The 12,063-nt window shown below is 43.3% G+C and overlaps 1 protein-coding gene across 2 annotated transcripts in view; it reads left to right on the top strand.

Annotated features, from left to right (window-relative positions):
• The first annotated feature begins 1,230 nt into the window (after nucleotides 1-1,230).
• The window catches only part of MTMR10 (myotubularin related protein 10), a 52,967-nt gene continuing 42,134 nt past the window's right edge, over nucleotides 1,231-12,063 (top strand). For both annotated transcript variants that reach the window (XM_081170565.1, XM_081170564.1), the window contains exons 1-2: nucleotides 1,231-1,366; nucleotides 8,207-8,267. In XM_081170565.1, coding sequence (XP_081026691.1) covers nucleotides 1,313-1,366; nucleotides 8,207-8,267 — 115 coding nt within the window. In that variant the 5' untranslated portion in view covers nucleotides 1,231-1,312. The remainder of the gene's footprint in view (nucleotides 1,367-8,206; nucleotides 8,268-12,063) is intronic.

Here is a 12,063-nt window from a genome sequence, read left to right as displayed (position 1 = left end):
GCTGAGACCCTATCTGCCTGCGGACTGTCTCGCCAGAGTGGTGCATGCTCTGGTTATCTCCCGCTTGGACTACTGCAATGCGCTCTACGTGGGGCTACCTTTGAAGGTGACGCGGAAATTACAACTAATCCAGAATGCGGCAGCTAGACTGGTGACTGGGAGCGGCCGCCGAGACCATATAACACCGGTCTTGAAAGACCTGCATTGGCTCCCAGTACGTTTCCGAGCACAATTCAAAGTGTTGGTGCTGACCTTTAAAGCCCTAAACGGCCTCGGTCCAGTATACCTGAAGGAGCGTCTCCACCCCCATCAGTCTGCCCGGACGCTGAGGTCCAGCGCCGAGGGCCTTCTGGCGGTTCCCTCGTTGCAAGAAGCAAAGCTACAGGGAACCAGGCAGAGGGCCTTCTCGGTAGTGGCGCCCGCCCTGTGGAACGCCCTTCCAGCAGATGTCAAAGCGATAAACAACTATCTGACATTCAGAAGACATCTTAAGGCAGCCCTGTTCAGGGAAGTTTTTAACGTGTGATATTTTATTGTATTTTGGGTTTTTATGGAAGCCGCCCAGAGTGGCTGGGGAGGCCCAGCCAGATGGGCGGGGTATATATAATAAATTATTATTATTATTATTATTACTATTATTATGTGTGCCTTAGCAATGTTTGCCCCGATTGAAAAGAAAAAAAACCTCACGATTATTTATTCAATAAATGTTTGCCTTTAATTTTTTTAAAAATGAAAAGGAAGCCCTACCGACGCCTTTTGCGGCGCTTCCTGCAACGCCTCGGGGAAGGGCCGCTGGCCTAGCCCGGGGTGGGGGGGGGAGGCCTCCGTTCTCGCGGAGCGACCGCGTTTGACCCTCCGCCCCACCGTCCGACACCTCCCTCCTTTCACAACGAGCGTTGCTAGGAGACGAGAGGCGAGAGGGAGGGCGGGGTGGGAGAGGAAGAAGCGGCTGCCCGCCCTCCCCCCTCACGCCCCGCCCCTCGGCGTCTGGCTCGTGCTATTGGCCTTCCCCGTGGGCTGCGGCTCCTCCCCTTCCGGGGCGGGGCGCCGGGGCATCTATCTCCCGCCTTGGTAGCCTTCAGAGCGGCGTGAGGATGGCGGAGGCGGAGTCAGGGGGGAGGGAGGAGCAAGCAGCGGCAGCCGACGCGACGACGGCAGCGGAGGGAGCGCGAGCGCGTGACGCCGGGGGCGTGGCTTCTCCGGCGTAGTAGCCGCCGCTGCCGCTGCCGCGGGCGTGAGGTGGGGCCAAGAGGCGAGCCCGGAGCTCCGAGGGAGAAGGAGCGGCGAGCGGGGTCGGCCTGGCTCGGTCATGTTTCCTCTCAAGCCCCCCAAGGCCACCTTCAAGTCCTACCTCTTGCCTCAGGTACGGCGCGCGCGCCCGGGCGGCGGCTGTTTCCCCCTCCGGAGTCCCTTTGCTGTGAGGTGCGAGGAAGCCCCTTTCGGAGCTCCGGCTCGAGCTGGAGGGAACCGCCGCCCTCGCCCTCCTGCTGCTGCTGCTGCTGCACGCTGGGCTGCCCCGCGAGTCTGGGGCAGGAGCGAGGGCGCCCCCTCCACCTCCGCGGGGCCCCGTAGTAGAATAGCGCAGCCCTTGTGTCTTGCGGGGGGGGGGTCCTAAGCGGATGACGGACCGTCTGCAAATCCAAGAAATATCAGCGATGATAATAGGAAGCCTAGATTCATGCATGCGCGTGTTTCGATGTCGCACAATAACAATAAGTGCAATTCGCACTGAGCTCAGGGGGACTTGTTTCAGTGGGTATCATGAGTTGGTTTGGTTTTTTTACAGCTGAAGTCACCCGCTCCTGTCTTTGCTTGGTGGGACTTGAGGAAACACTGAGTAATGCACAAGTTTAATAATAATAATAAATAATAAACAACTTAATATTGCAGAAATGTAGCAGGTGGGAGAGGCTCCAGTGCAGCAGCATTCTCTGCACGTATGGAAGCTTCCTTGGCAGCAAGTCAACTCCACGGGGCTGATTTCTGGGGAAAGGTGTCCTGGAGCAGGGCTGTCCCCTTGCAGTCCTAATGCATTACTTTGCAAAGCGCCCACTTCCCTCCTTTCCCTTAGTGCAACTTAACTTTTGAGTAAAAAATTCCTTCCAGTAGCACCTTAAAGACCAACTAAGTTAGTTCTTGGTATGAGCTTTCGTGTGCATGCACACTTCTTCAGATACACAGTGTGCATGCACACGAAAGCTCATACCAAGAACTAACTTAGTTGGTCTTTAAGGTGCTACTGGAAGGAATTTTTTATTTTGACTATGGCAGACCAACACGGCTACCTATCTACTACTTAACTTTTGAGGAAAGTGTGTCTAGGAAACCAGCTTGCAGTCTTGTGGGATTGACTTTTGCGTTAACGTGTTTAGGATTGCTTTCTGGTAAAGAATGCTATCCTACACATGCCTCATCTTGGAATAAGCCCCATTGGGGTTTGAGTCTGCATAGGCATGCATAGAATGGCCGTGTGTGAGGCATGCAGTTTGTTTTACTGTTTCCTCAGAAGCAAGCTCCATTGTGTTCAGTCTGTGTGGGCTTGTTTGTTAATAGCCTGAAGGATCAAAGTACAGTGGTACCTCGGTTTACAAACTTAATCCGTTCCAGAAGTCCGTTCTTAAACTGAAACCATTCTTAAACCAAGGCACGCTTTCCCTGATGAGGCCTCCCGCCACCGGTGCCCTTCCACCGTTTGGATTCCGTTCTTAGACAGAGGTAAAGTTCACAAACCAAGACACTATTTGCGGTTTTGCAGAGTTCATAAACCAAATTGTTCTAAAACTGGACTGTTCTTAAACCGAAGTACCACTGTATCACAGTCCCACTTTCCCAGAAAGTGGGCTGTGGAGATTCCAAGAACAATTGTGCTAATAATTTTAAATACAATGTTTCTGAAATATATACAGAGCTTGATGGAAAACTCTTAATTCAAGCAATACAGTACTAAAATCATGCCAAATTTGGAAGAAAAATAGGATTGTTGGTTCTGTATCATCCCCATGAAAGTGGCAGAATAACACATTCTCTAAAAATAACAACTAACTTCTTTCTTTTCTGTAAAGCTCCAATTTTCTCCTGTAGTTAGTGAAATGGGACAGCAGCCAAATGGCTCCTTAAACCAAGGTTACAGTCGCCAGAATGGAATGTCTAGTTGCAATTTTTGAGCAGGATGGCTCTAAAGTCTTGTTTTTCAAATAATGCACTGGCTGTGCTTGATTATCAGTTAAACATCTGGCTAGCTCAGGTGACAACCTTGAACTAGGTTAAGAACTTTGAGAACTGAAAGAAGAAAAATCACTTTATCCAGGGACAGTCCACATATATTCCCACCTCTTTTTCTTAATGGTGACAATCCCATTCACAATGTAAGAATATTCTTCACAACTTTGAGCAGGGCCGTGGGGTAAGTGAAGACAAGCTACAACACTGCTCTTGCTCAGGCTTTACAGAAAAAGCATTTTGGTTCATGAAATTCATTCTGATTGTGCATGTAAAATATAACGGATAGAATTCTACAGGATATGGTGTGAAAACAGTCAAGATCCAATGATCCCTAGACATGCACCACCAGATGGTAGAGATGTCAGGTGCCATCCTGGCACCCAGGCATCTTCACTTGGTTGCAAATGGTCAATAGCCAGGTGCAAAATGCACCTGGTGTCTGGCTAATTTTGAGCACTATCAAGGAGCCAACAGTTGCAGGGTGAAGGTCAGGCAGACTGAAGCTCAGAATGAACACAGACTTTAATCTTTGAGAATTCTTGGAAAAGAAGTGATGTCCCTGCAGACTGGAGGTGTTGTTCCTATCTTCAAAAGGGCGGGGGGAAACCCAGTAACTATTGACTAGTGAGCTTGACATCGATTCCAGGAAAGGTCCTAGAACCGATAATTCAACAATCTGTGAGCACATAGAAAAGGAGGCTTTAATTACTAAAACCCAGCATGTGTTTCTCAAAAACAAGTCATGTTAGACGAATCTCATTTCTTTTTTTGATGGAATTACAAGCTTGGTGGGTCAGGGAAATGCTGTGGAAATATTGTATCTTGATTTCAGTAAGGCTTTTGACAAAATCCCCTATTAGATATTTTTTGTGAGGAAGCTGGTAAAATGAGGATTGAACAAGGTAACTGTTAGGTGGATTTGTAGCTGATTGATTGACCAGACCCAAAGAGTACTCATTAATGGTTCCTCGTCACCCTGGAAAAAGTGACAAGTGGGGTGCCACAGGGTTCTGTCCTGGGCCTGTTGTTGTTCAACATCTTTATAAACGACTTGAATGAAGGAATTGAGGGGATGTTCATCAAATTTTCAGAAGACATCAAATTGGGATGGGGGACCTAATGCCACAGAAGACAGAATCAGGAGGTGACACTAACAAAATAAATTTCAATAGGAACAAATGTCAGGTTCAGCTCTTGGGCAGGAAGAACCAGCTGCACAAATATAAGATGGGAGACACCTGTCTTGCTAGTAGTACATGTGAAAAGTATCTAGGGGTCTTGGTGGACTGCAGTGTGATGCAGCAGCAAAAAAGCTAATGCTGTTCTAGACTGCATAAACAGAATTATAGTGTCCAGAACAAGGTAAGTAATAGTACCACTCTATTCTGCCTTGGTCAGACCACACCTGGACTACTGTGTCCAATTCCAGGCACCACAATTTAAGAAGGATATTGACAAGCTCAAACATGTACAGAGGAGGGTGACCAAGATAATCAAGGGTCTGGAAACTAAGCGATACGAGGAGAGCTTGAAGGAGCTGGGTGTGTTTAGCCTGAAAAAGAGGAGACTGAGAGGAGATACAATAGCCATCTTCAGATATCTCAAGGGCTGTCACATGGAAGTGGGAACAAGCTTGTTTTCTTCTGCTCTGGAGGGTAGGGTCCAAACCAATGGCTTAAAGTTGCAAGAAAGGAGATTCCAAATAAATCTATGGGGGAAATTCTGTTAGTTAAGAGCTGTTTGACAGATTCCCGAGGGAGGTTGTGGAATCTCCTTCCTTGGAAGTTTTTAAGCAGAGGTTGGATGGCCATCTGTCATGGATGCTTTAGCTGAGATTCCTGTATTGCAGGGGGTTGGACTGGATGACCCTTGGGGTACCTTGCAGCTCTACACTTCTATGATTCTTTGTCACCTCTTTTTGTGTATAATGCCTCTTTGCGTACTTCCCTTTCCCCATTATTTGGCAACTAGTTTAAATATGTGGCCTTCTTATATACTTGGCAAAATTTGTATTTCAGTGTTACAACAAGAAATAGAGTTGTCTGGCTCTCCTCAGACTATCCCTGCTTTTAAATGTCCAGTTCATAACTTGGAGGAATGGCTAATATGTTTATAGGGATTACTTTAATCACCTTTTTATCATTAGACATTCTTTGCTGTTAGCAACTACTTGCTGTTAATAACTCAACAGGTACACAATTTTATATCACAGTATCTTGAAGTTGAATAAAACCTGCACCTGTTAAGTGCTGAAGGCACAAACTCTAGCAAGACAAAAAATATCAACCCTGGAGCTACTTTAAATTGCCTTCAAAGTACAACAATTTGAGTATAACATTGCTTGTATCTTGTATTTCTTACTTATTTTTAAATTTAGCTGTTCGTTAAATGAACTTCAGCCTGGACACTGAGATCCAGCTCTGAAGTGAGAAGTGAGGTTACATTGAACCAGGCAGAAGGCTTTTTGGGAGTCGCTCCCGTCTTCCCACTAGATGTCGAACAGATAAACAGCTATGTGATTTTTAAAAGACATCTGAAAGCAGCCCTGTTCAGGGAAGTCTTTAGTGTGATGTTGTATTGTGCTTTTACTACAGTGGTGCCTCGCAAGACGAAAATAATTCGTTCCGCGAGTCTTTTCGTCTTGCGATGTTTTTCGCCTTGCGAAGCACGGTCCGTCACAACTGCGCCTCTTCAAGCGGCTTTAAGAAAAAAGCGCAAGATGTTTTTGTCTTGCGAAGCAAGCCCATAGGGAAATTCGTCTAGCAAAGCAACGCAAAACCGAAAAACGCTTTCGTCTAGCGAGTTTTTCGTCTTGCGAGGCATTCGTCTTGCAGGGCACCACTGTATTTTTTTTTGTTGCGAGGGGCTGGGGCAACCCAGTCAGATTGGCTGCTGCCTAATAATAATAATAGTAATAATAGTTGTTGTTGTTATTATTATTATTATTATTATTATTATTATTATTATTATTATTATTATTATTATTATTTTCTTATTTTTTATTATTATATAAAAAACTAGCCTGATTTTTTTTCTTTTTAAAATTCCTGTTTCAAGGATTAAAGTTAAAATGCTACTTGATTCATGTTACTGAGAGATCTGAGGTTAATTTTCTTGGTACATCTAACTCTGATACAGCCAATTTAAACTGTATTTTAAACAGGAGCTTTTTAGCAAATGTGAAATACCCTGCTTTCAAAACTGATTTGCCATTAAACTTAAAAGTTGACTTCCTGAAGCAAAAAGGTGTTGGTTAGTGAAATTAAAGGGCTGGGAGAAGTTACTATTTTTTCAATGTGACATCAGATAAATTGGTGAGTAAAGAAGAAACCCTTGGGGTGGGGGTTGCTCATTTTTAAATAGGGTGAGTCCTGTTTCATACATGCATGGATGGACACAACCAGAAAATGAATGGAAAAAGAAAAGCTGACACATACGTCTGTCAAACCTGCTTACCTACTTTCCCACCCTTAGGAGTGAACCAAAGTCTTCAACAGGGAGGGGATGTTACCTCCCTTGCCTCTACCACATAGAGAGGGCCCTGGCAGTGTGCTTCATCTGCCTCTGTCTCATGAGTTCTGTTGCATCAGACAAAAGGCCAATGTAGTTCAACTTAGTTCAACCAGATGATCTGGGAAGCGCCCCCCCCCCCCGAGCATAGAATCATAGAGTTGGAATGGACCACAAGGGCCATCGAGTCCAACCCGCTGCCAAGCAGGAAACACCATCAGAGCACTCCTGACATATGGTTGTCAAGCCTCTGCTTAAAGACCTCCAAAGAAGGAGACTCCACCACACTCCTTGGCAGCAAATTCCACTGTCAAACAGCTCTTACTGTCAGGAAGTTCTTCCTAATGTTTAGGTGGAATCTTCTTTCCTGTAGTTTGGAGCATGAAGGCAATAGCCCCCTTTTTCTATTGTTTCCCCGCAAATGGCATTCAGTTGCATGCTTCCTCTGAATTGTATGGTACACATAGCAATGACATTCCCTGGAACTCACTCTCATGATGCCATCTCTTCCTGGCAGATGATAGATCTTGTGGAATATTGTTTCTAATTTTGCACCATGTGACAACACCATGTTGCTGTGGCAGAGCTTCTGATGAAAACTCCCCTGATATCACAAAAAATTGAATTCTGACAATTACCCATTCCTGGATCAAGGTTAACCATCGTAATTACTTTTTTTAAAAAAAAAATCTGTGTCCCACTTCTTGACATAAAGCTTCTTCTTTTCTCCATCGTGTTGCTAATCAAAATGATTTGTTTTCCTTTTGGCCAAGCACAATTGAAATGCATTTGCTTAGATTTTTACTCAGTTTTGGAATTAAGCTTTTTTAAAAGATAGATTTTTAAAAATCCTTGTAAGAACTGTGGAAGAAAATGCAAAGCAATAGAACATGTGACTAAAAACAGCATGCCAAAAAATCCCAGTAAAAGTGAGGCTGTTCCAAAGGGCTTACACCCTCTTCTTATGTCTGAGAAAGTTTTTTTAAATCTTCATGGCATGCTTTATGCTGCAGCAAGGTGTCCAGGAGGGTTTCTCACAGTTGCAGCATGTGCAGTTGCACATGCAAAGTTGATAAGACTTTACTTCCCATATTAACCCACTTGCATAGAAGCCAGTTGTTCTGATACTGCAGATAGTTGCCAGCCTTGTTGAAAGCATAATGTTTATACAGCAGCGGTCATGCACTGTATTTGCTACAGACAGTTATGTCTGTGCCATAACAGTCTCAAATTGAGAGCTAAGGGCGGCTACCTATGTTTCTTTTATCTTTCTTTAATATCCTCTCTCCTTCTCTTCATTTGCTGTCTCTCTTGGTCCTTTTCTTTTCTTTTCATCTTTCTGCACGCGCACACACAGAACGAGAGAGAGCTATGGGTTAGGTTAGAATATGTATTTCAGACTAGGATTCTACAAGCAATTTAGATTAGTTCATGTATATTACATCTCTCTTTTATCACTATTGTGTTTCAGACTGAAGATAAGATAGCACCGGAGCCTAGACTTAAAAAATTGGAGCCAGTTCTTTTGCCAGGTAAGCATTCTTTCTGTTGCTGTGTTTTGGGGCCCATATGGGTATATGCAGGAAGATGTTTGTCAATCTTTAAGATAGACCTCTTCCTTATTCTGACATCTGATCCTGTTCTACTCGGTGTTAGAAACTGGGGTAAAAAGGCTATTTGCCCCAACCTGAGCACTAAAATAGTATGTCTAGTTGCATTTTTTAAAAATTCAGCAATACTTTTTATTTGTTTGTTTTATTCAATCATTCATTCAGCCTTTATTGGCATAATTTAGACAATAAAATCATAAGAGAGAGAAATCATGCATGAAACATTGGTAATCCAGACATACTCAACATATAAGACGTATAAAAGACTCAGTAGCCACCATAAAGTAAAATCAAGTAGTTTTAAATTTGACTTTAAAAATCTTGGCTAAATATCCTGAATAATGTTGAAGAGAGGGCAACCCAAAATTATATGGTATATTGTATCTGGTGTATTCATACCACAAGAGCAAAGTCTATTCTGGAAGGGTATTTTTTGGAACGTTCCAGACAGTACAAAGGGGGGGTGTGTTTGAATGGGTTAACAAAAAAAGCTTTATGATACCAAGGGGTATCTATCTTTCCATGACAAGGCTGCAAATCTAAGTAAGCAGATGTGCATACAGAGGGCTGAATAGGATAGTCTTTGAAATTCATGATCTAACAGCCTCTGCTTAATGAGAGAGCAAATATGTAACTCACCCAGTAAGAGGAGAGAATCTATTGCAATCCCTATTTGTTTTAGTTTAAAGGTAATTGCAGAAAACATGTAAAATTATGTGAATCTCTCAGTAAATAAGTTAGGCTTTCAGAGTGTGTACTACTAAAATGAATTTTTAACCACATTTAAAAGTCATGACTCAACCCCTAGATTTTAAGAGATGCTGACCTAGCTCAGTACATATTGTTAAAAGAAGGATGCCTTATAACCCTCAACTTTGCTATTAAAGTCTGTTATCCATAAGGGCAGAAACTGATCAATCAATCTTTATTGTGGTCAAAGACCAGACAGCAAAATTAACAGCAGCAACGTACGCTTCATCAGCATCAAATGGCGGATGTAATTAAAAATTCCCTATAAACATATTTATGTTAAAAAATAACACTCCTTCAACTAAAATCTGTGTTCCAAAGTTTAAAATCAGTGCTCATTCGTCAGCCATCACTGTCACCACACTATCTTGTCCTTGTTGCCATAAAACAGAATTTTGTGACAGGCCTGGTGATATTCAGATAGTTGTCGGCAAGAAAGTATTTAATATAGGTTTCTTCAGAGCGGCCAGGTAATTTTCTTAATAATGGCAAAATTAGCTCTCTTCAGGTATCATGATACAAAGGGCAGTATAGTCTCAGTCTCAGTCAGTTTTATTGCACACAGCCAAAGGCTGCCGCAATGTACACAGAATTATTTGACAATTAAAAGAAAATATACTGAATTGGTAAAAAAAGACTTAAAACATTTGTATTATTAAAACATTACGTACTCTAAACAAAGCTATAAAAGTACACCAATGTACAAATAAAAACATTAAACAATAAAATTCATAAGATAAAATCATCACATGGTCACTAATGTTAAAAACAGTATCAATTAATACAGTGTGCAATTTATAGTCAGAGTGTGGTGACAAAGATAGAGCATTGCCTGAGGTAGATAGATGGGATCAAATAAATTCATCTCCTTTGCAGTTAATGGCTACCTTGGCTATATAATTTGCTCTAATTTTCCTAGCAGCAGTTGCAAAAAGTGCTACCCGCCAGGTCACATACTTATCTGTGTCTGCAAGGAGATATAACATCATGTCAAGGGGGTTCTGGCCAGGGGACCCTGTCATTATAGGTACCAAAAATCTTTTTCTTGCATCATTATATAACGGACAGTGCAAGATATAATGCATAAGGTCCTCTACTTCAGAACATCCCCTAATGCAAACACGTTCGTTTTTGGGTATGCCTCTGTGTCTCCCATCTCTATAAGCAGAGCTTATTGTATTTAGTCGTAGCTCTGTAAAAGCTTTTCGAAGCTGTGCAAAAGTCAATTCATTAAAATAAGATATGTGTTCATTGACCTCTCTAAGTTTAAAATACAATGGGGCGCATGTAGATGTGCACATAGTTTAGATCCGTATTTGCTGCTCATGTATTGTGTGGGAAGGGGCCAGAAATTCATGGTAGAGCACCTGTCTGTAAATGGTCCCAGGTTCAGTCTGCAGAAGGGGCTGGAAATGCATCCTTTCTGAAACTGTAGAGAGCAGCTGCCTGTCGTTCTGAACAATACTGAGCTAGCTGGACCAGTAGTCTGCTTCAGTTGAAGGCAGCTTCCAATGATGTTGTTCCTATGTTGTCTGTACAGCACCAGTGACATGCACTCAGTCCAGGACCGCCACTGAATTGTCTAAAACTCTGTATAAAACATGTAACTATTAAATCTGTAAAAGATAACTGGCAGTGCCCCATCTGTGGGTATAGTATTCTAAAGTAACGATGGTCTCTTAATTTGACTAATTCTGTGCTGAACTTTGGTTTACAGCCCAATGGGTCTTTCTTTTATCAGTCAGAAGCTCAGAGAGATGCTGGCTTGTCCTGCACGCAGCTCAACTGCATTCTACCATAGTCGTTGCACAAAGCTTAGTTTTCCACACTTCATGATTTATTGGTATTTGAGATTTCTCCACACTTGGCAACGGACTTGCTGTTTCAGCCTACTTGCAGGGTAGGAATAGTTGTCATGAACTGCAGAGAACATAAATAAATATAATACAGGAGGCGGCACACTGCCCCCCCCTCCCCCCGGGAGCTGTTCCCAGATTATTTAAGCATACATTGCAAACAGATAAAGCAACCTCCTCTGTTAGCTTACAAGCTTAAAAGTGCCTCAGATCCAAGCTATCAGAATTCAGTTTTCCAATTAAAATAACAGCATAACTTTCGGTGTGTGTTTTCACTGAAGCTTTGACCCATGGAATATTTTTGTGAAACATTCTAAAACTGCAAGCAACATGGGAGGCAGTTGCTGATGTGGGCTGAAGAATGAGTCATTATTGAGGCCAGCTGATTCTGCAAAGGACAGTCTGACTAAAGAGGAATTAGAATGTCACATCAGAAAATAGAGAATTTAAGTGTGGGGGGACTGAAGATTGATATACTGTTAGGATATATAGTGAATATTTTGCATTCTCTGTATAGTGGGAGTGTGTCCAGAGTACAACAGTGTCTTACTTCCTTGTTAGAGGAGAAAAAAGGAGCTACACCTCTGTGTGGTAGTTCTCTATCCTGTTGAATGCAGCCGCAACAGGGGTAGGGGAACGTCCAGCTTGTGGGCATGTAACATTGGCCCTCCATGAATCCCAGATTGGCCTGCTAGGCCCTTCTTTGTTGGCGTATGGCACGTTCTCTCTCCCCCCCCCCCCCCGTTCCTTCCTTATGGGCAGTGCAACTTACCTTGCTCCAGGATCTTGAAAGAGTGTGCAGTGAAACCAGCTGCAGTGGAGGAGAAAAATTCAATTTTAGCAGAGGTTTCACTGCAAACCCCTTTGTGTTCCTAGAGCAAAGCCTCCTTGAGGCTTCGGAAAGCTGTCTGGACAAACGCTGGCTCCCTTGGCCTGAAGCGAAATGAGCTCTGCAACCCCATAGTCACCTTTGGTTCAGGGGTCATTTACCTTTTACCTTTACAGGCAACAAGCAATTTACTTGTGTCCAATTGACTTGCAACTCTGCACACAAACATTGCAGTGACACAGAAGTGGCCAGAAAAGGGTGCAGAACAGTGGCTGTGTGGAGC

Source organism: Podarcis bocagei (genome assembly GCF_964188305.1).
Source record: "Podarcis bocagei genome assembly, chromosome: 14".
Taxonomy (NCBI): Eukaryota; Metazoa; Chordata; class Lepidosauria; order Squamata; family Lacertidae; genus Podarcis; species Podarcis bocagei.
The sequence above is the reverse complement of the archived record's forward strand: the minus strand, read 5'-3'. Positions and strand labels throughout refer to the sequence as shown.